At 61.7% G+C, this 20927-nt stretch overlaps 2 protein-coding genes across 5 annotated transcripts; both read right to left on the bottom strand.

Moving 5' to 3' along the window:
• Positions 1-1455: 1455 nt before the first annotated feature.
• Positions 1456-5911, bottom strand: ELF3 (E74 like ETS transcription factor 3). Of its 3 annotated transcripts, none has more exons than XM_043485331.1 (9): positions 5755-5911; positions 5227-5397; positions 4779-5000; positions 4532-4627; positions 4322-4441; positions 4079-4168; positions 3835-3951; positions 2680-2875; positions 1456-2178 (listed from the first exon to the last, which is right to left on the bottom strand). In XM_043485331.1, exons 2-9 carry the CDS (start codon positions 5387-5389, stop codon positions 2064-2066), a joined length of 1119 nt encoding a protein of 372 aa, XP_043341266.1. In that variant the 5' UTR covers positions 5390-5397; positions 5755-5911; the 3' UTR covers positions 1456-2063. The 3 variants fall into 3 exon arrangements, with proteins under 3 accessions (XP_043341266.1, XP_043341267.1, XP_043341268.1); XM_043485332.1 differs by lacking the exon at positions 5755-5911 and adding an exon at positions 5610-5747; XM_043485333.1 differs by lacking the exon at positions 4779-5000.
• A 2340-nt stretch (positions 5912-8251) lies between these two features.
• On the bottom strand, positions 8252-20869 carry LOC122451953 (arginyl aminopeptidase). Of its 2 annotated transcripts, XM_043485143.1 has the most exons (11): positions 20293-20755; positions 16496-16636; positions 16081-16229; positions 14798-14914; positions 14185-14420; positions 12484-12597; positions 11823-11935; positions 11628-11736; positions 10724-10948; positions 9548-9690; positions 8252-8739 (listed from the first exon to the last, which is right to left on the bottom strand). In XM_043485143.1, exons 1-11 carry the CDS (start codon positions 20731-20733, stop codon positions 8581-8583), a joined length of 1947 nt encoding a protein of 648 aa, XP_043341078.1. In that variant the 5' UTR covers positions 20734-20755; the 3' UTR covers positions 8252-8580. The 2 variants fall into 2 exon arrangements, with proteins under 2 accessions (XP_043341078.1, XP_043341077.1); XM_043485142.1 differs by lacking the exon at positions 12484-12597 and having other exon boundaries at positions 20293-20869.
• Between the last annotated feature and the right edge of the window lie 58 nt (positions 20870-20927).

Raw genomic sequence — 20927 nt, 5'->3', positions numbered from 1 at the left:
ACCTTGGGTCAGCGTCCAGCTCCGCAGGGCCGGGCCGCCCAGTCCCCTCTGAAGGCTGTGGGGCGGCTGGGAGCAGATAAAGGAGGAGGAAAGTGCCCCATAAACTGCAAACGGCAGGACAAAGGTCGCCGCGCTGTAGGCGCAGCTGCCTCAGCCCTTTGGCACAGGACGAAGGGCGGGCCTGGAGCTCCTGCGCTGCAGACCCTCACCTGCGCCTCCCCGGGGGCGGGGGTCCTGGGTGCCCAGGCCCACTCTCAGAAAGGACGCAGACAGCCAGGGAGCCCCTCCAGGGGTGTGAGGACCCCGATAACTTGGCTGGAGAGGCGAGCACAGTGCCTGGCACAGCCATTTTCAGGAAATGAGGTGATTACTGTGCTGGGACCCCAGCAGACAGAGCAGATGCACAGAAGCTGGGGTGGCTGGAGGCTAAACCCCCACCCTCCCCTGCCAGGGACCCCCTTCAGAAGGGACACCTCTACCCAAAGGACTCCAGAGTATTCTAGCTTCTCCCATGGCTCCATCTGCTCCCGACGACTTCCCCACCCTCCTCTCCAGGTCCTGTCCTCCAGGGTGAGTGAGCCCTCCCCAACATGTGTGCACACGCATGTACACACATGCACACACATGTACGTATAAGCACACGTATAGATGCATGCACACACGTCTGTTTTCCTCTGATCCCTTCCTTATCCACATTCACTTAATGAATAATCTGATATTTCTAAGACAACTAAAGAGCATTTCAGACCCACAAAGTGGCTTTCTAAAGTGCTGACGGGAAATTGCTGGCCCCACGGGGAAACTTCAGGAGGACCCAGGACGGTCCCTCAGAACCCAGATGCATCGTCCCGTGCCACAGAGCTGGTCTGGAATCCGCCGCCAAGCCCTGACCCTGGAGAAGCCACTGGGAGCCAGCCTCTCAGCCCACAAGTCCCCGGGGCTGTCGAGCAGTCTCCCTCCTGGGGATGGGGTCACATGGGCAGTGCCTCCCCCGAGTCTGTCTCAAGTGCTCTTCTTGCTTTGTTTTTCCCTCCACGATCTCATAACTGATTCCATGTCTGACAACGAAAACTCGGATTTATCAGACGGTTACTCAGCATGCCGTTGACTCGACTGGAATGCACAACATCTACTCCATGAGGCCGGACACACACCCCCGACTCCTCAGCGGACGCGGTGCACACTGGCCCGATGTGGGAAGTGGGCAGCAGAAGCCTGGTTCAGCCCAGGTCACCCGGCCGGCGCCTTGTCTGCAGGATGGCCTCACCCACCCCTAGCCCCAGCTGGCAGGCCTCTGCCCCCGAGCCTCAGCTCTGGGACGTGGAGCCCACCCTAGGGTCTGCCCCGCCTTCACCTCCAGCCAGCAGAGCCCTGCCCTGGTTGCCTTTCCCAAACCCGCTGCCTGCATCCAGGCCAGAGCTGCAGAGTTTAGTGCACAGGTCGCTAAGACAAAGGTTAGAAAAAGTCCAGAAGGCACTTTATTGGAGTGCTCCCCTTCACATGGGGAGGGAGCAGGAGCCCCATCCCTCACCGGCCCAGCTGAGGGCCTCAAATAGCCGGTGTGGCACCAGTGCCTGGTGTGGGAGGAGTGGGAAGGGAACGTCTTAGAAAAAATAGATCTCTATGTACATGTCCGTATTTATAGCACATAAATTATGGCGTGCTCTGACCCCTGCCCGCGGAGTCCAAGCACTGAGTGGGGAGGAGGAAGCCAGTCCAGAGAGAGGGGGCCCCCTTCTCAAGCCCCGGGGTCCATGGCCTCCTCAGCCCGTCCAGCCTCTGCAGGAGGCAGGCATCCCCAGCTGGGGTCCAATCAGGTCCAGTCAGACAGAAGGAGCTGCACGCGCAGCGACGGCCAGTGTACAGTCACCTCCGACTCCAGGCTTGTGATTCCCATAGGAGGGTGGACTGCAGGGACCACTGGCCCCAGAGGCCAGGACGATGCGGACGGGACCCAGGGCCTCAGCTGCTCTCCATGGCATGGGGTGCTCGCCTGGACGGCCAGGTGGTCCTCCCAAGGGCTGCACTTCACATCGAGCATGGTCGTAGGGTTGGTCCGCCCCTCAGTTCCTGTGTCCCACCACCTCCTCCTCCTTCCAGCCGCTGGAGTTCCTGCCGAACTTGTAGACAAGCCTCCGGCCGTCCACCCGCTCGAGAATCTCCCGCTTGTAGTAGTACCTGAGGGGGACGGGTGGTCAGAGGTGCCGGGCAGGGGCTGACCTGCCCAGTGTCCTCAGGTGACCTGCCCGCTGGGCTCTGGCCCAGGGGAAATGGGCCCGAACCGTGTCCTGCATGGGGGGAGCCCTCGCTCCCTCACCCGGCCCTGTCAGGGGCATCTGGCCCTCCCGGGGACTCTGCATGGAGCAGTGTGGTCTCAGGGCTGGAGGAAACCTTAGTGATGGTCTGGAAGGAAACTGAGGTCCAGAGCCAAGCAGCTTAATTACTTCAATGGTGTGGGCCATGGCTAACGCCCTTTTTAGCACCAAGTGCCTTTCATGGGACAAGCCTTGCAGATGATACAAAGAAATGCTCATCAGATCAAGTTCAGTATGTGCTGCAGGCCAGTCAGCCATGTCCCAGGCCATCACTTGTCCACATGAGGGGTGGGCCCTGCAGATCCTCACCGTGGACTCACACCAGCCTGAGGGGTGGACCCTGACGGCACCCGCGGCTGCCCACCTCATGGCCCTGCTCAGCTTCTCGTAGGTCATGCTGCTGTTCTTCTTCTTCTGGCCCCACAGCTGGGCCACAGCCTCTGAGCGCAGGAACTTAAATACGCCCTCTTGCCGGTTCTCCCACTTCATGAGGCCCTCGTTGAGCTCCGGGTGGATGAGGATGTCACGGATGAATTCCCACAGGTGGGTGCCTCTAGGGGCTACAAGGCCAATCTCCATCAGTCAGTGGCCCAGGCACCTGTGGCTCCCCCAACCGCCACCTGGCCCAGCACATGGTCTACTGATGGCTGCCCCCAACCTGGCCCAACACTGTCTACTGATGGCTGCCTCCCCAGCTGCCCCAACACTGTCTACTGATGGCTGCCCCTCCGCCTGGCCCAGCACAAGATCTACTGGTGGCTGCCTCCCTCCTTGCCTACCCCACTGGACAGCCAGGGGAGCTCCAGGAGGACCGCGTGTCACATGGCACAGAGGTTTGACCTGCTCAAATACTGATCAGAGTCTAGCTGGGACACGAGGGCCATTGAGACACAGTGGTACCACCTTAAGGAGCTTACAGTTTGGAGGAGTAATGGTAAAAAAGCAAATACACCAATGGGTGGTGGGAGCTCAGCAGGGAGGGGCAGAGCTGGCCCCTGCCTGGGGGACGAGGGGCAGCTTCTTGAAAGAATAACCCCAGAAGCAAACAGGCCCCTTGTGTGTGGAAGGGAACGAGTTGTGGGACCTTCCTGGTAGCTCCAGGGGCGAGAGCCCATTGATGGCCTGAGGCCAGCAGGTAGGAAAGGCCTGGTGCGGTGTGGAAAGCAGCTTGGTGTGGAAAGGCCACCCCTGCAGAGCCCTCGGGGTGGGGCCTCCAGCGGCCAAGCCTCGGTCCATGCCTGAGCCTGCCCGGACGCCAGCAGTGTGTCCCTTGGGCAGGGAGGCTGGAGTCCAGCCTGAGGCCTTCCTCCTGTAGCCGCTGCTGCCCCCACACAGGACCCCCTAGCCAGGCTCGGCCACTAGGCTGTGATCCACTCTCACGCTGGGCCCGTGGCCGGAGCACGTGGAGCGCCCCAATCAGGAGGAGAGAGGGCCAGCCGCTTCACCTCGGCCCCAGTCCAGGGCCCCCCGAGCCCAGGGCCCCCCAGGATGTGCCCCCCACCCTGGGGCGCCCGCTCACCGTGCTTGCTCTTCTTGCCTTCCAGACACTCCCGGGACTCTTTGCTCAGCTTTCGGGGCCGGCCCCTCTTCCGCTTCCCGTGCTTAAGATCCCCCTTCTTGTAGTCAGGAAAGCCATCTGGCGGGGAGGGGGAAGGTCAGGAGAGGGAGGGCTGGGGGCTGGGGGGCAGCCTCCCTCCAGGAAACCCTAGAGGAGAGCAGGGGAGGGGGGCACCCTCGGGGGCCAGGAGGCTCCCTCTGCTCACCCCTGGGAAAGAGTTTGCTGTCTGGGGCATCCAAGTCCACGTCGCTTCCACCGGAGTCTGAGGCGTGGGGGCTCTGAGACGCGCCAGTCCCTGGGGGGCGGGCCAGAGTGAGCCCCTAGCAGCCCGAGCACTGCCCAGCCAGGGGCCATCCTCTCAGAAAGCCTGGGCGTTGGTGGCGGGCAGAGACCAGGGCTCAGGGCATCCAGGAGGGCGGCTGCGGCAGACGCCCGAGGGAGGGCTCACCTGCGGTGGAGGCGTCGGAGCTGCCTGGGGAGGGCGCCCCCGCGCCGAAGCCGCCTGTGTAGGGGGGGCTGGCCTGCCTGCAGTCCTCGAGCATCTCCTGGGTGAAGGGGCTTCCCTGGTCTGAGGGGCAGAGGTGAGTGGTCAGAGGGGGCCCTGGCTCTCCCAGCTGAGGGCCGTCAGGCTGGGGAAGGATGGAGGAGGGGCTCTCACCAAAGGGGCCTTGCTCCCCGAGGGGCTCCTGGAGAGCCAGGCTGTCCTTCTCCAGGAGCTCCATGATCCAGCTGAGCTCGTCGGGGAAGCTGGAAGCTGAGGAGAAGGGGGTCAGAGCCCAGAGAATTGGCTCCATTTCCCTCCCCTCCCTGGGGCTCTCTCCCGGCCACACCCGCCCTGCGGGGGCAGGGGGGGCAGGCCCCAGACCAGCCTCCCTGCCGGGGTGGAGGGGGCAGGGGGCACTCACTGAGGTCCCACAGCTGCGAGTAGAGCTGGTCCCCCAGGGGCCCGAAGAGCAGGCGCAGCTCCTCGGGTGCACAGCGGCACAGCGCCGCCCCGTCCAGCTCGCAGCGCGAGAGGTCGATGGTGCTGGGGTCGTACTTGTGTTTCTCCGCCTGGTAGCTGACCCAGTCCAGGACCTGCGCCTTGGACCACAGCTGGGGCTGCTCCCCCAGCCAGCTGGCCTTCTCTGCAAGGGGCCGGCGCAGTCAAGGGTCAGCCTCCTCTGGCGCCCGCTGGAGATTCATGGGGTCCCCCCACTGACCAGGACGGGGGCAGGTGGTGGTGCTCACGGCACCCCGGCCAGCACTCCCCCCAGGCCCGTACCTCCAAGCCCCAACACCCCAGCCTGCCCCTGCCCAATCCTTCCCCGTTCCAGGCTCTCAGATGGATGCCCAGCCCCTCCTGAGACCCACCTGTGCCCTCCAGGGCCATCTGCGGGCTGCCCAGGGCCAGCACCAGGTCATCAGCCCCAAAGGCGGGTGCAGGGGGCACAGAGACAAGAGTGGGGTCGTCTGAGCTGTACATGGTGCTGAAGTAGTTGCTGAAAACGTTGCTGATCTCACAGGTCGCAGCCATGGGGCTCCCTGGGTGTGGGGGGGGGGAGGCTGGTGAGGCCGGCACCCTGCCTCGCCCGCGGGCGAGTCTGCTCCCACCAGGCCTGGGGCAGTTACAGCCCCAAGGGCAGGAAGGTCAGCCTCTCTTGGGACAAGCTCTCCTCCAGAGGGTCTCCAGGGTCTCAGAGAGGGGTGGGAGCGTGTGGGGAGAGGCACCAGGCCAGGCTCCCTGCTCTGCCCACCTGGGTCCGCCGATGGGACCGGCCATCTGGGCCACTGTGTCCTTCCTCTGCCGTCAGGACATGGCCCGCCACTCCCGCTTGCGCAGGTTCAGAGCCGAGCTCCACCGGCCCCTCCCCAATCCCCCGGGCCAGGCGGGGGTCCTACCGTGGCAGCTGAGGGTGTGGCAGGCAGGCCAGGGGCGGCCAGTGGAGGAAATCCAGGGGAGGGGGCCCACCAGGTAGCCAGGTAGCCGAGGCTCCGGCCGCGCTCCCAGCGCGCTCAGCAGGGGCGTTGGAGCTCCGCCCGCACCCCGGCCTTTATAGGCGCCCGCGGTAACCTGAGCTGGCGGCTCATTGGCCGAGGGGATTTCCTGGCCTTTAGACGGGGCTCCTGGCCCAGGTGATTTGCATACTTTGTGCCACTTGGCCGGGATCCAGGCCAGCGGTGCTGGGAAGTCAGGCCTGGCTGGTTTAATGATTGTCAGGTCCGTCACCCGCACCCTCTGGGGCTGGGCACAGGGGCAGTGGCCTGGGCGGGCGGCCGCTGGGTGGGCATGTGCCCTCTCTCCTCAGGAAATTCCTCAGGGGCCAGGCCGGGCTGGGTAGAGGGGCGGGGAGGGGACGGGGTCAGGGCTAGGTCAGGAGGGCCGCCTGCAGGTCTGAGGACTAGGGGCCGGCAGGCAGGCAGGGGCGGCCGTCTGGGGAGACTCCGGACGCGGGGCAACTCAGGGCTGCGGGATGGGCGGTGCAGGGCCCACCGCTGGCGGAGGCCGGGGGCAGGGTCTCGGCTCCCCCCGCCTGCCAGACGCCACCTGAGCCTCGGGGCTGCTGCAGCTGTGTCTGGGGGCCCTGGCGCTGTCAGAAGGACCCCCACATCCCTGCCCCCGACAGAGCTGCCTCTGGGGCCACTGAGCAAGGGGAGCCAGACGCGTGCGGCTGTGTCTACCTGGTCTAACCGCACAGGCCTGCTGCCCTCTAGCGTCGGATGCCAGGCTCCCTGGGCTCAGCTCAGTGCTCTTCAGGGAGCAGGCCCCATCTGACCCTCAGCAGAGCCCTCAGGGTGGCAGCTCGCGGCCCACAGACTCGCCCAGGCCACGAATCCCCCAGCGGCTGCGCCCCGCAGACGCCCTCGCCCTCCCTGTGGGCAGGGGACCCCTCCCACCCACGTCCCCTCCATGAACTCAGCAGTAACCACAAGAGCTGTCCCAAGAGCACGGAGGCCTGCGTGGGGGCAGCCAGGGGTTGGACCCCGGGGTCTCCTCCATTTCCCACCCTTGAAGAGAAGGCTGTGTGGGCCCTAATAGCCCTGGGTCTCCTCCGGATCTTGTTTATTACGCATCAAAGATGCAACATCTGAGCACCCCTCACCCTCCTTGGTCAGCGCCAGGGCCGGGGCGGCCACCTGCTCCGTCTCCCAAGTGAGAGGACACCCCCCTTGCTTTAACCTCGGTAGGACAGGGAGGTCTGAGTCTGGAGTCGGCCCATCCAGTCTCCGCTCCGGGTGCCGAGGTCCCAGCCCCTCCCTTGGCCTGGGGCGGGGAAGGGGGGGAGGCCAGGCCAGGCTGCAGGGAGAGCTCCCCAGCCCTCCAGGTGGCCTCCCCCACAGCCCGAGGCACGCCCTCTACCCCGGCCCTGGAATGTGGGCGAACCGGCTCCAGCCTCAGGACGGCTCATGCTCACGTGCTCCTGAGCCGTCCTCCAGGGCAGCGGCCGGCCTGTGACCCAAGAGGGCCTTGGAGAGGGCAGGCCTGCGCGGGCAGACGAGCCTTCCCTCCGGGGTCAGCCTGTGAGAGGGAAGGCAGGCGGGGGCAGGGCAGGGCCCCCAGGACCCTCTCTGCCTGGACGAGCCCAGCTCACCACGAGGATGGGGCAGGGATGACACACGGGCCCGCCTCGAGCTCCGAGAGGGGTCGGGCATCCCCGGACAGGGGGCAGGGGGTGGGGTGTGACAGCTCAGGGTGCCTCGCCGCTGGACTCGACCCCGGCTGAGGAAGGGCCTCAGGGCCCTCAGTGTCCCGGGGTCCACACGTCCCGCGGTTCACACAGAACCGGGGCTGAGCGCCTGGACATTGAGGGGTCCGGGGGCCGCAGCAGCCCTCGCCTGTAACAGCAGCAGGGGCAGCCCTGGCCCAGCCAAGGAGACGGTTTGCTGGGTGGGGTTGGGGTCCTTCGCAGACCTCGCTGCCAGGACAGAGTCACAGGAGCTAGAGCCTGGGTCTAGGAAGAGCCACTTGGAGATGTAAGTGCTTCTCTCTGACCCTCCCCACCCCAGTCACCTCCCCCCAAGGTGCTGACTGTTGAGATCCCCACGTGGAAATCAGAGCTTGGAGTGAAGTTCTGGGCAGACTCTACTTTTGACCACACACAGCTGCAAATCCGGGAGCTGGGGGGGCAGAGAAAACGCTCCAGGGCTCAGCCACCTGCAGCAGCGTTAAAGAGGGGTGGGGGAGGCCTGCAGAGGATGGCCTGCCCCCTCCGGGAGAGTGGCCGCCGCTGCCATGGACACGCTTCCCGCAGAACCCCGCGCGGTCCTGCTCCTCACAGCTCGGGGCACCCCACCTGCAGCCCGTGCCCCTAAAGGACAGGGAGAGCGTCCTGCCCTGACCCGCTCAGAACAGAGGGGGGCCTGGGAGAAGAAATTTCAGTCACCAAAACACTTTTCATTTTAAAATATTTATTAAAATAATGATTAAACCTGAAAAAAGAATCTCCAGAAATCAGCCCTTGGCACAGTATTTCAAAAATCAGCAAAAGAAATTAAAGAATAAAAAAGGAAAGAAAAAAGAAAACCATGCCTGCTCTCCCGAGACCCCAGTGGGGAGGGGAGGCCTGCCACCCCCAGCCCAGGGAGCAGGGAGGTTCTCGGTCACAGGCCGGGTCCAGGGCCGGCCCGTCAGAGCAGAAGCCCAGGGTCGGGGATCAGGTGCCCTCGTGGGGCCTTGACCTGGAGCAGCCGCTGTGCGCCGAGCTTGCAGAGCCGGGGCGGGAACCTCTACCTGCCCAGGGGCTCCACGATCTGCTGGACGTAGTGGACCACGTTGCTGTGCAGCTGGGGAGCCGTGGCTGCAAAGGTCTCCTTGGCGAGGGTCTGGGCGGCCGCACTGCCCGCCATCATGGCGTGGTACAGCGGGAGCGTATACTTCTGCTTCCCCTGCGAGAGGCGGCTCGTGCTCAGGGCCTGTCGGCCAGCTTGAGGGTCGCAGCCCTGCCCCTGCCCCGGGGCCCATCTGACGGCCCAGCCTCCTGCTGCCCCAGGGCCCAAAGGGATGTGGATTTCCGTGCTGGAAGGGGCGGGGCTTCCCAGACACGAGGCCTCGTGTTCTGGAATCTTCTCAGAGGCCATAGACCCTCACGGAGGCTCCACAGCTTAGAGCTCTAAGAGGTCAGAGCTCCGAGGCGGCAGCACACGGCCAAGACCGCAGTGCCTAACCCATACATGGGGCTCCGGTGGACCATCCATAGCCAAGAAGGAAGCCGCACCCCGACAGCTGCACCAGACGGTCACACAGGATGCCGACCCCCGAGGCGGGGGGCTCAGGGGCTCGGGAGGGAGCCTGACCTAGTCTGGCCTGCGGCCCGTCTCCGGCCCTCCTCTGGACTCTCACGGAACGACCTCCCCAGCAGGCCGGCTGGCCTCTGAACCCTCAGGCACAGGCCTCCCCAGGCGCCAGGACCCTTTGCTTACCTTCCCTCACTTCTCCTAGCCTCTGGCCTCTCCCCCAGACCAGCCCCGCTGACGCATGACCCGTCTTGCCTCCCTCCCAGCATCCAGCCAATGCTGACCAGCCCCTCCCCTCGGGCCTCTCCGGCTGACCTGCACACGCTCCCAGGCCGGGCGGCCTCCCCGCGCAGGGCGGCACCACAGCCTGCTCTCGGGACCTGCCAGGCCCTTTGCCCCAGAGAGGTCAGCCTGCAGGGCCCTGCCCGCAGGGGTGGGTCAGGGAGCCGGAGGTGCCCACCTGGCTGTGCAGGAATTCCTTCACTTTCCAGAAGTCCTCCTGGTGGTCGTTCTTGAGGACAATCTGGCCCCATCGCAGCCGCAGCTCCGCGTTCTGGGCGTTTGAAATCTTTGGGTACATCTCTCCAAGTTTCTTCACGTTCCCTGGAGAAAAGAAACGGGTCATGAAAGACGCTGCCAGCAGAGCCCCACACTGAGGAGGCCGCGTGTCTGCCCGAGGCCCTCCGGGGGCTCCGGAGTCACATCTCCGAAGGCTCCAGGCACCCACTCATCCTGCACCTTCGGGCCCAACGCGGTCATGCCCTGGACGTGCACCTGCCCCAGCTTCACAGCTCTTCCAACCACCTTCCCTTGACGTCATACAGACGGGCACGTCCCTGGTGGGCTCTGCCTAAGACTCTGTGCTTCTGAAGCAGGGGCCCAGCTTCGACCCCTGCCTGGGGAAGTAGATCCCACACGCCACAACTAAAGAGCTCAAATGCCAAAACTAAGATCCAGCGCAGCCAAATAAGTAAATAAAATAAGCATTAAAAAAAGTACATCAGCGGGGTGCGAGGAAGGTTCAAAATGGATGGATCACGTGTATGCTCACGGAGGATTCACGCTGATGTACATCAGAAACCAACACAATATTGTAAAGCAACTACTCGCCAATGAAAATTTTTACAATAATAAGATAAAATGTGTATACAAAACATCTCGACCTCCTACGCTCCTTCCTCCCCAGACCAGAGCGTGTGCGCCCCCAGACGTCCTGCCTGCCACCCCTCCCACCAGCACCTGCTAGCCGGCATCTTGCTCTAACTGCTTTTCTGGGGCGCAGCCCTTGGTACTATTTCTGGCTGAGCAGCAACGGGGCACTCGTGCTGAAGGGCGGGGGCCGGGCCGGGCCACACCCCCACCCCGCCTGTGGGCTGAGTGAGTGGTTGGTGCCCCGGGCTCCGCAGCCCTGGGCTCACAGGGCAGTGATGAGGATCGGAAGGCATCACGGTGAGGGTGAGGGGAGACTGCCCTGTACGGGCCGAGGACCCGGCGAGCCTCTGGTTTTCCTGCCTGGGAAGCGGGTGGACACTCCACCCCATGCAGACCTGCCCCCACCCCAGGCTCCCATCCCCCGCCACCCAGGACGCACATGGCATCTGCCCCAGCCCCGAGGGAGCGGCCCGCTCTTTCTCACCAGGAGGGAGCGGGGACTTCTGCAGGATCTTATCCAGGAAGTACACCAGCTGGTAGGTCTTCCAGGCAGAGGTGGGCACGGCGTCGATGGCCCTTGGGTCCAGCTCCTGGGCCGCCCACAGCTGGGCCAGCTCCTCTGCCGGCCTCATGAGCGAGTCCCCGGGAGAGAGGTCCGGGAGGTAAGGCGGCCAGCCCGGGGTGTCCAGCCAGCGATCAAACTCGAATCCTACTTGGCAGAAGAGAAGACCCCGTCAGAACTCCCCGCCAGTGCCACGGTCAGCCCGCCTGGGCAGCTCCCAAGTCCTCCCCCAATGCTGACACCACTGCCCCATGGCCACCTGCTCTGCGGGGTCCCAGCCCCCGTGATGCCTACAGCCCCGGCTGATCCCCTTCCCATCTGGGCCTGTTCTGTGCAGAAATGAGCCGTCAGGGGACACAGGGGACACGGCCCACCCCCACGAGCAGAGCAGCTGTACCGATGCTCCTGGGCTCTGGTGTCCTGCCCTCAGCAGCTGGGGGGGTCCTACCCTCATCACCTGGGGGGAAGTCCACCCTCCCCAGCACAGAGCAGGGAGCAGGGGCACACCTCAGGGGTCACAGGCCTCCCACCAGCTCTCCAGGCAGGGCAGCCGCCCCGGTCCTGCCCGGGGAGCCCCTCGGGGCGGCAGTGGCCTGGGCAGGGCTCAGGGTCTGACTGTGTCTCAGAGACAGGGAAACCAGAGGGCAGACAGGAGCAGAAAGGCCGAGTGGGGCAAAGGAAGCTGGGGGTGGCAGAGGTCCTTCTGTGGGGCCCCGGGGCCACCCCAAAGCGCCACCCCCAGGGGAACACACTGGTCCCTCAGGGCGGAAAGCAGACCCCACCCTCCACGACCTCCTGGAAGCCGTGGGCCGGCTCCTCTGCTCACCCGGGATGGAATCCACCCTCTTTTTCTTCAGCTCAGGGAAATAGTCCAGGAAGAAGTCCAGGAAGTCGTCAGCTAAGATGCTTTGGAACTTGAACTCGTCCACGTAGGCCTGCAAGGACGAAGGGGCAGCACAGTCAGCTGTGCAGAGCCCCCCCGCCCCCCGCCCCCACGCCCCCCTCACCTCGAGCTGATTACCTTGAGGAAGTCATCAAACTGGTCCTGGTCACCCACCAGGTGGGCCAGGTAGGAGATAAAGCAGAAGCCTTTCTCGTAGGGGGTCTCGTTGTAGGTGTCATCCGGGTCGACCCCTGCAGAGAAAGCTCCGGATTCAGAGCTTCAGAGCGGCTGTGGAAAGACCAACGCCCTCTCCCCAGGGCAGCCCGGCCTGTCTCCAGGGTCTCGAGAGGGACGACAGGGGGAGCCCGGGGCTGCTGTGCTCGTGGGGCCTCCCTAGCCCCACGGTCACCCCCCACCATGTGGCCGCCCACCAGAACAATGGGGGTTTCTGCAGATGCTCTGGAGCCAAGTTAACGAACTATCCGTCTATAGGGAGCTCTCCATCAGAGTCAGAGGCTTCAGCTGCACAGAAAGGTTTCAATTAGTCACATGGGGAAATAACAACGTTAGGAAACAAAAATCCATGACCTCGGAGCAGTCACGGGCTTTCTGGGTCATGCCCTCTGTAAGGACAGGCGACCTTGTTCTACAAATCCCAAAGGGCTGAGCTGACCAAGGACAGTGACCCGGACAAGCAGGGCAACGCGGAGTCACTCAGAACTGGCCGGAGCAGCGGGGAGGGCCTCGGGGGCTCCTCCCCGCCGAGGGACCGGGGCACGCGGGGCGGGTGGGTGCTGACCGGGCTCGATCCGCACGCGCAGCTTGTTCAGAGGGTGGTCCTCGCCCGTGATGTCCATGTGCTGCCGCAGCAGTGCCCGCCCGGTGGCGGCTTCCAAGCAGGTGTAGGCGGGCCCTGTGGGCAGAAGAGGGGCTGGCACCCCACGCGCGCCTCCCCGAGGACCGCGGGCAGGGAGGCTGTGGACAGCCGACCCCTCGGCCTGTCTCCTGCACACGGTCCCTCTGGCAGGGGCCTTCTGTGCAGCATGATGGTGTCTGTAGAGCGGGAGTCTGACCATCCCCCAAAACGGAACCTGCCCATCTGACTGCTCCTATCGCACAGGAGAAATGGTCACCTGAGCCTTTCCTCGGGTCCCCGGTCTTCTTCTGGCAGGACGGTGAGCACCAGCCTCACTGCCGCCCGCCAGATGCTCTGACCTGGGGCGATAGCCCGCCCGCCTCAGGGTCCAGCGTGCACGGTCTCAGAGACCACTGCAGGATTCCCAGCGGCCAAGACCCTCCTGCTCCGTGCCCTGATGAAAGAATAAACCTCTACAAACTTTCTGGGAGGCAGGAGACAATACATGCTTTGAAAAAAAGGCCTTTAAAATGTTCAAGTCCTGACAAGCACACTTCAAGGAATTTATTGAAATCATCTGAGATACATGTGAACCTACGTAAAGATGTTTATCAGAATATTATTTTGTTGGAAAAACGAGGGACTTCCCTGGCAATTCAGTGGTTAAGACTGTGCTTCTATTGCAAAGGGTGTGGGTTCAAGTCTTGGTCGGGAACTAAGATCCCACATGCCCCTAGGTGTGGCCAAAAGAGCAACAACAACAAAAAAATTAAGATTTTTGTTTGTTTAAATTAAAAAAAAAAAGAAAATTACAGACCAACCTACAACTGGAGGCTGATGGAATAACTTATGAATTTATTTAAATTCTTCTGCAGCAGTACAAGAAAATTTAATGACTCAGGAAAACGTTTAACTTTACTAGGCTAACAAAAATGACAGTTCTAAAGCCATGTATGGTCTGATGATTCACACACACAAAGAGAACTATTAATACATCGGAAAGGATATCCACCAATCATCTCTGAATGGTGAAATGACAGGTAAATATTATGCTGTGTACTTTCCCATAGGCACCAAAATAGATTTTAATCAGAGAAAGAATAAAAAAAAGCCAAAAAGCACCTGTACACCGTGGGTTTTCAATAGAGATGGTGCTGGGAACGTTATTTCAAAAGTGTGGCTGGGCGCAATGTGAAGGTCTGCCTTCAGCTGCCGAGTGGCGGTGAGCACACTTCCCACCCTCTCTGCTTTGTGAACTGCACACGGCGGTGAAGGCGGCGAGCGCAGCACCCAGTCAAGGCCGGCACCCGGTGTTCCACACAACGCGAGGCTGACAGTGACCTGACCACGCACTTGGCGCGGGAACTGACACCTGAGTCACGGCAGGGCCACGCCCCTGGGGCACGCAGGCTCGGGGAGGCATGCCCACCACCCGGGCCCTCCGGCCAACTAGACTGCCCAGGGCTCCCTCAGCCCCCGGGCCCTGCTGACGCGTGACTGCAGCGCGGCGGGAACTGTGACAAGCTTAACTGTGTCGTGAGCTGGCCGCCACGGCCGTCCGGGGCTCCCTGCACTGCTGCCCCGGACACCCCAGAGGAGCCTGGCGGGCCCAGGACGGAGAGGCAGGTCCCCACGGCGACTCACCGAACAGAACGGAGGAGATCCTCCTCTGGGCGTACATGGTGAAGCCTTCGTTCAGCCAGAACTCCCCCCAGTTGGCGTTGGTCACCAGGTTCCCAAACCAGCTGTGGGCGATCTCGTGGATGATGACGTCGGCCAGGGAGCGGTCTCCGGCCAGAAGGCAGGGCGTGACGAAGGTCAGGCAGGGGTTCTCCATCCCCCCGAACGGGAAGGATGGGGGCATGAAGAGCACGTCGTACCTGCCGGGGGCAGGCGGTCATGCGGGGTGTGGCTCCATCCCACTACTGGGTGGTCCCCAGTGCCCCCCTCTCCCGGCCCTTCCCAACACCCAGCTCCCCGCAGACCTGATGGGGCCTCTTGTTCAGGAGACCTCAAGTCTGAAGACAGCAAACAGAGAGTGGGGCTGCCCCCAGTGACGGGAAAGGCAAGTCAGCCGCATCCCCACAGCGAATCCCACCTCCAATCCAGCATCCGCCTGCTCGCCGCTGTCCTGAAACCCCCACCTCGGGCCCGCCTCAGTCATGGACACGGCGGGTCAGGCTGGCTGTCCTCTCCTCCCCGCCCCTGCACCCCGGGGGGCGGGAACCACAGACGTGAAGCCCCCGTGACACCTCACCTTCCCCACACGTAGGGTCCGAAGAGCTTTTCTCCCGTTGCCAAAAACTCCTCTATGACCCCGTTGTACTCCTCCTTGGCAGCGTTGATGAGGCAGGGCTCAGCCCACACCCGGCTCCTGTGGACAAGGGTGCAGAGAGGGTGGCGCGGTGGTCAGAGTCGGCCTGGACCAGTCGACCTCCGCCTCCCAGGGAGCTGGCGAGCCCGTGGGCAGGCAACCCAGGACAGAGGTGAGGCCCACACGGAGCCGGAGGGCTGGCCCCGCCTGCGGAGCGGGCACTGGGAGCTCCTGCAGGTAGCAGGCCTGCCCCCACATGGAGGCCCAGCTCCCCAACCGCCCGGTGGCTTCAGAAACGACTGGTCTCGCTCCATGCCAGCAGCTCATCCTCTTCCGAACAGAACGTGGCAGGAGTAAACCCCTGGAAGATGTCCCTCTCCTTCTCTGCTTTCCTGCGGCTGTGGGCTGGCGTGCCTCCGGTCACCCACTGCCCTGCACCAGGAAGGGGCCCCTCGTCCCGCAGGTCCGGGGCTGCCCGGAGCCCGTGGCTGGAAGCGGACGCCGACAGGCCCGCCCAGCGCTCCCTCTGACGGCAGGAGCGGAGGCGTGCGGTGCCTGTGCCGCTGCTGAGCCCTGTCTGAGGCCTGGCGCCCGGCCAGCACCTCCGGGGCCGGCAGAGCGAAGGACAGCACCGCCACCAGGGCAGCCACGTCCAGCCGACCCTCCCGCCGCAGGCAAGGTACGCTGGTGGACAGGATGATGACCAGGAGAACCCGGGCGCCTCGTCAATTTCTCTTTGGGGGACACCTGACAAAATCCTTATTCACCTCCACTAAAGCCCCCTCCCTTCACAGCGTCAGCCCAGGCCTGGGCCTCTGCATCCAGAGCAGACAGGAGAGAGCGTGCTCCGGCCTCCTGGGAGGGAGACAGTAAGAGCAAGGCGGGTGTTTCCAGGAATCAAGCGCCAGAGAAGGCAAGGAGATTTGGCAGTGATAAGAAAGCGCACATAGTAGCTAGAAGGGGATCTAGACTGCTGCCTGAGCTCAGAGCTCTCTCTGCACGGGCCAGGACACGGCAGGACTGGGTCTCAGCGCAGGACGGGAGGGAGGAGTGGGGAAAGGACAGTCCTCCGATGCCCTCAGGCCGCGCCCTGTGCCACAGAAAGGGTTGGACTCGGGGCAGGCCGACACTGCCCCGAGAACCCCCCCAACAGGTCTGCTCGCTGGTCAGAGGGCTCCTTGCTTGGAGGTTGGTCCAGTCTTGCCTCCGGGGTCTTGGTCTCCCACCTGGGTCCAACTTCAGCCGAAACCAGATCTCCGATGGCCAAGGCTATCAGGTAGGAGGGGATGGGCTGACTCATCCGGAAGAAGAACTTATTGGGGCCGCGCTCCTCCCAGGCGTCAGCACTCATCACAGCGGTGAAGCCATCTGGAACCTGAGGACAGAGGAAGCCAGCAAGGTTTCACCTGGACAGAGCCAACTTTCCATCAGCAGCCTGCCTGGTGATGATGGCGGCCTGCAGGCCACCGGAAGTACAGAGGCTTCTAGAAACTAAACTTGGGCTCAACCGATGGGCTTTAGCACAGATAAAACTTCTGCAGGTGGAGGAGTTCTTCAGAGGGTCTGTAAGCATCCCCTGAAAGGTGACCTGATAGAGAGGACTGTTCCAGTCCCCAGGGCAGGGACACAGGGCCCCCTCACCTCGAGGAGAGCGGAGTATCTGCACTTCACAGCGGGGGTGTCAAAGCACGGGAAGAAGGCTCGGTTCAGGACGGCCTGGCCCTGGGTGTAGACGAAGGGCTTCTTCTTCCCCGCCGTCTGCTCGGGAGCCAGCCAGCACACCTGCGGGGAGGGGCGCACCGCTCAGAGCCGACAGCCCACGGGGCCCTGGGCAGGCACCGCTGCGCTGGCTGCACGACTTCCAGCCAGGCTGGCTCAGACGAGGAAGCTCTCTGGCTGCGTGTTTAATCCCCCCGGAGCCTAGGCCGCGGCCCGAAGTACACTTCCCAGGGCAGACACCACCAAGGGGTCACTCCTCATGTGTCCCCGGGCCGTCTCAAGAATCCCTGAGCGGGCCTCCAGCCCCCTCGTCCTGACTCCCTCCTGCGTCCTCCTCACTGTAGTAGTTTCTCACCAAAAAACAAATGCTGAAGAAGCAGTTCTTCAACTTGAGGTAAAAGACACAGAAAAGCAGAAGCTAACAGCAAGGAGTGTGATTAATAGGTGTTCTCCATTCCCTGGAGAAGGAAATGGCAACCCACTCCAGTATTCTTGCCTGGAGAATTCCATGGATGGAGGAGCTTGGTAGGCTACAGTCCACGGGGTCGCAAAGAGTCGGACACGACTGAGTGACTTCACTTCACTTCACTTTCACTTCCATTCCTGAAATTTACCCTTTCAGAATAAATGTGTTTTGGGCTTTCCAGGTGGTGCCACCGATAAAGAATCCACCTGCCAATGCAGGAGAATAAACGTGTTTTATATTACAGGCACTGGCTATGATTCTCCCCCCCACCAATACTTATTTTATTTATTTATTTACTTGGCTATACCTGGTCTTAGTTGCAGCGTATGGGATCTTTTTACAGCATGCAAGATCTAGTTCCCTGAACAGGAACGGAACCCTAGCCCCCTGCACTGGGGATGTGGAGTCTTAGCCACTGGACCCCCAGGGACGTCCCGGGCTGTGATTCCTGAATTGTCTTCTGTAAGCCCTTAATCGAGGGTACATCTGAGCCATTATTACAAACCCCAATGCTGCCCACAGCAGAGCTCATGTCTAACACAGAGGCTGCGTGGGGCTGAGGGGCCCGCGTCAGCAGCACACACCATGGGAAGGTCAGAAAAGGGCTGAGGGGCCCCAGGAGGGTCTCACAGTGTAAGCAAAACCCCCAGGCTGCACCCTCAACAGCCGGCAGGGTTTAAACAGCTGGAAGGAAGGGAGATGACGTCCAGGAGACAGGAGCAGCATGGGAGGGTGGGGAATGTGGCTTCCGTGGAGCTGGGCAGCTGTGTGTGGTGAAGGGCTTAAAGCAGAGGCGCTGAGACCGATTTATAAGAAGCATAAGGGAGACAGAGTGGGAAGCTGGGGTTTTCTTTGCGTGTGTGCACGTGTGTGTGTGCGCGCAAACGGTAACAAGTCTCCATCCAGAGTCCAGTAAGACGGGAGAGGGGGCAGGGAAGAAAGAGAGATGTCCCGTGCAGACCCCAACAAGCTCTGCTTCGGCCTGGTGACCGGAGGCCAGCACAGAGGCCATAAATCAAGCCAATACTACTGCCCTAAATATGATGTTGGAGAAGTGACACCTTATCTCTATGAACTTCCGCTCAACTTTGCTGGGAAACTGAAACTGCTCTAAAAAATAATCTATGAAAAACAAGCAAACTTTATAACCCCAGTCTAATCATGAAAAAAACAAAAGATAAATTCCAATAGAGGGGCACACCACTGTTGAAAACTATCTAAGTCACCAAAACAGGAGCATCTAAGGAATCGTCACAGCCAAGAGGAGCCCACAGAGACGTGGCAGAGGGACACACTTGGGTTTCTGGACGGGACACTGGAGCAGAGGAGCCTTAAAACCTAAGGCTGCTATACACCTGAAATTAACATCGTAAATCAACTGTAATATAAAAATGTAAAAGACCCAACACTCTAATAATACCTTGTACATGGAAGCTGCTCAATAAACAAATTATTTAAAACAAAAACTAAGGAAATCTAGAAAAACTACAGATTCCAGTTTGTAATAGGGTATCAATACTGGCTCATTAATTGCAACAAGTGTATCCCACTCATAAGCCGCTAATAAGGTGGGGGATGGTGGTGGTGTGTGTGTGTGTGTGTGTGTTGGGGGTTTATGGAAACTGTCCTATATGCTCAGTTTTCCTGGTAATCTAAATAGCTTTTTTTAAAAAAAATTAATCCTATTATTGAAAACAAGTGTAATGAGTTGGCAGTCAGAGGTACTAGACACCATATTAGGACTTATATAAAGACAATTCATATAGCTGTTGTCAGGCTCAGCTCTGTAAACAATGACTCACATCCCTTCAACCACAATCCTCTCTGCTTGAGTTTTGCTTGTTTTTGTTTTAATGACATGAAGAGAAGAGGATGAAGGGGGCTGGCAGGACACACAGCACAATCAAACCCAGGAGATGCTGTGGCCCACGGTGACCAAGGTGAGTACCCCCCTTGGGACAGCGGAACAGGAACTGTGCCCACTGGGGACCTCCACAGGGCAGAGGACAGCTCTCCGTGGAGCGTGGGTGTCTGCCATCAAGTCTTAAATGAAAGCTGTTTAATTCTGAAATTCAACTTCAGGTGCCACTTTGGGTTGGCAAGCCCAGGAGGCCTAATTTTTCCAATTATTGTACTTAATTTCTGCCCCCAACTGGGAGCCAGAATATAACAGAGCTGCTGCTGCTGCTAAGTCGCTTCAGTGGTGTCCAACTCTGCGACCCCATAGACGGCAGCCCACCAGGCTCCCCTGTCCCTGGGATTCTCCAGGCAAGAACACTGGAGTGGGTTGCCATTTCCTCCTCCAATGCATGAAAGTGAAAAGTGAAAGTGAAGTCGCTCAGTCCTGTCTGAGCAACCCCAGGGACTGCAGCCCACCAGGCTCCTCCATCCATGGGATTTTCCAGGCCAGAGTACTGAAGTGGGGTGCCATTGCAACCAAACACATTTCCATGTGTTCCATGTGTCCCTCTATGCCAAGTTACCAGTAGAGGTCCAGAGTTTTTTCCTTTGCCTTAGAGGTCAGTCCACATTGCTTTGGACTTTAATTTTTCAAACAAGTTCTATCTTAAGGTTCATGTACATCCCTAATGGTGAAAGATGGAAACAGAAACGCCCTTTGAGCCAGTTCCAAGAGCAAAGGGGCAAGTGCCACCAGAACAGCAGGTTTCCTGGGCAGGCAGGCCGCCCACCCCATCTGAGAAAGGGCTGCGATTCTCACAGAGGTACCCACAAGACCCTCCTTCCAACTGCTACACTTGCCCCACCTCCCCCACCCCGGTTTAGAATTTAAGAGCCAACAGTGAGAAAGCCAATTATTACAAAGCCTGCTCCACCCTAATTCTGGCTCTCACTTTTACTCAAATTCTTTTGTTCATCACATCCAGGAGGAAACAATAAATAGTAAGTGCCCAGTCGGAGCTGTTCCAGCCCCGGGCACTAGATGGGCACCGGCAACAAAGGGCTGAGTCAGCAGCGGGTAACGAGCCAGCACCTTCAGGGCTGCCCCCGAGCAGAGCACCACCAGGGCCCAGCCCAGGCTGGGCGCACCGACAGCCCTAAACTCAGCTCGGGAACCGTCTATTGTCCAGCCTGGAGGACGCAGGGGGCTACAGACGGCGGGGCAGGGGCGGGGGCATCTGGATGAAGACCGGCAGGACCAGAAGCGGGGGTGGGGAGTCACCTGGCCGAGGAGGGGCGAGGGGCGGGGAGGCGGTGAAGGCGCGCCTGTACGAGGAGGCGCTGGGGCACTCACCCCGGGTCCCTCGCCGACGCGGTAGGTGATCCGCACCTGCAGGCGCTCGCCGGCGGCGCAGGGCTGAGGGAAGCGTACGCACAGGGCCTGGCCGTAGTGCGAGAAGGGCTGCGTGCACACCGGCACCGGCTCGGGCTCCGGCTCCGGCCGCCCCGGCTCCGGCAGCCCTCGCCGCAGGGCCGCCGCCGTCACGTCCACGCACGGGTGCGAGTCCAGCCGCAGCTCCGCGGCGCCGCCGGGCGCCCGGCAGCGCAAGTCCAGCACCGCCGAGCCGCTCAGCCCGCGGCTGCCCGGGCCCGGCCCCGGCGGCCCGAACTCGGCCCGCAAGTCCAGGTGCAGGTGCAGAAGCTCGAAGGTGTGGAAGCTGGAGGCCGACGCCACGTCCTCGGCCTGCGCCGCGCGCAGCGCCCGCCTGCCGGCTCCAGGCTGGCTACCCGCCATGGCCCCGCGCCGCCGCTGCCGCCGGTCCGCCGCAGGCCCCGCCCCGCCGCGCGGGCCCCGCCCCTGCAGGCCTGGCTCCGCCCCGCCGCCTGGCTGGCCCCGGGAGCCTTTGCCGCGCGCCTGGGAAGGCCCCGCCCCCGATAAGACCAAGTCCCGGAACCGAGCATGGCCACGCCCCGCCGCCGGCCGAGCTC

The sequence above is a fragment of the Cervus canadensis genome, chromosome 13, assembly GCF_019320065.1.
Source record: "Cervus canadensis isolate Bull #8, Minnesota chromosome 13, ASM1932006v1, whole genome shotgun sequence".
NCBI classification, from domain to species: Eukaryota; Metazoa; Chordata; class Mammalia; order Artiodactyla; family Cervidae; genus Cervus; species Cervus canadensis.
The sequence above is the reverse complement of the archived record's forward strand: the minus strand, read 5'-3'. Positions and strand labels throughout refer to the sequence as shown.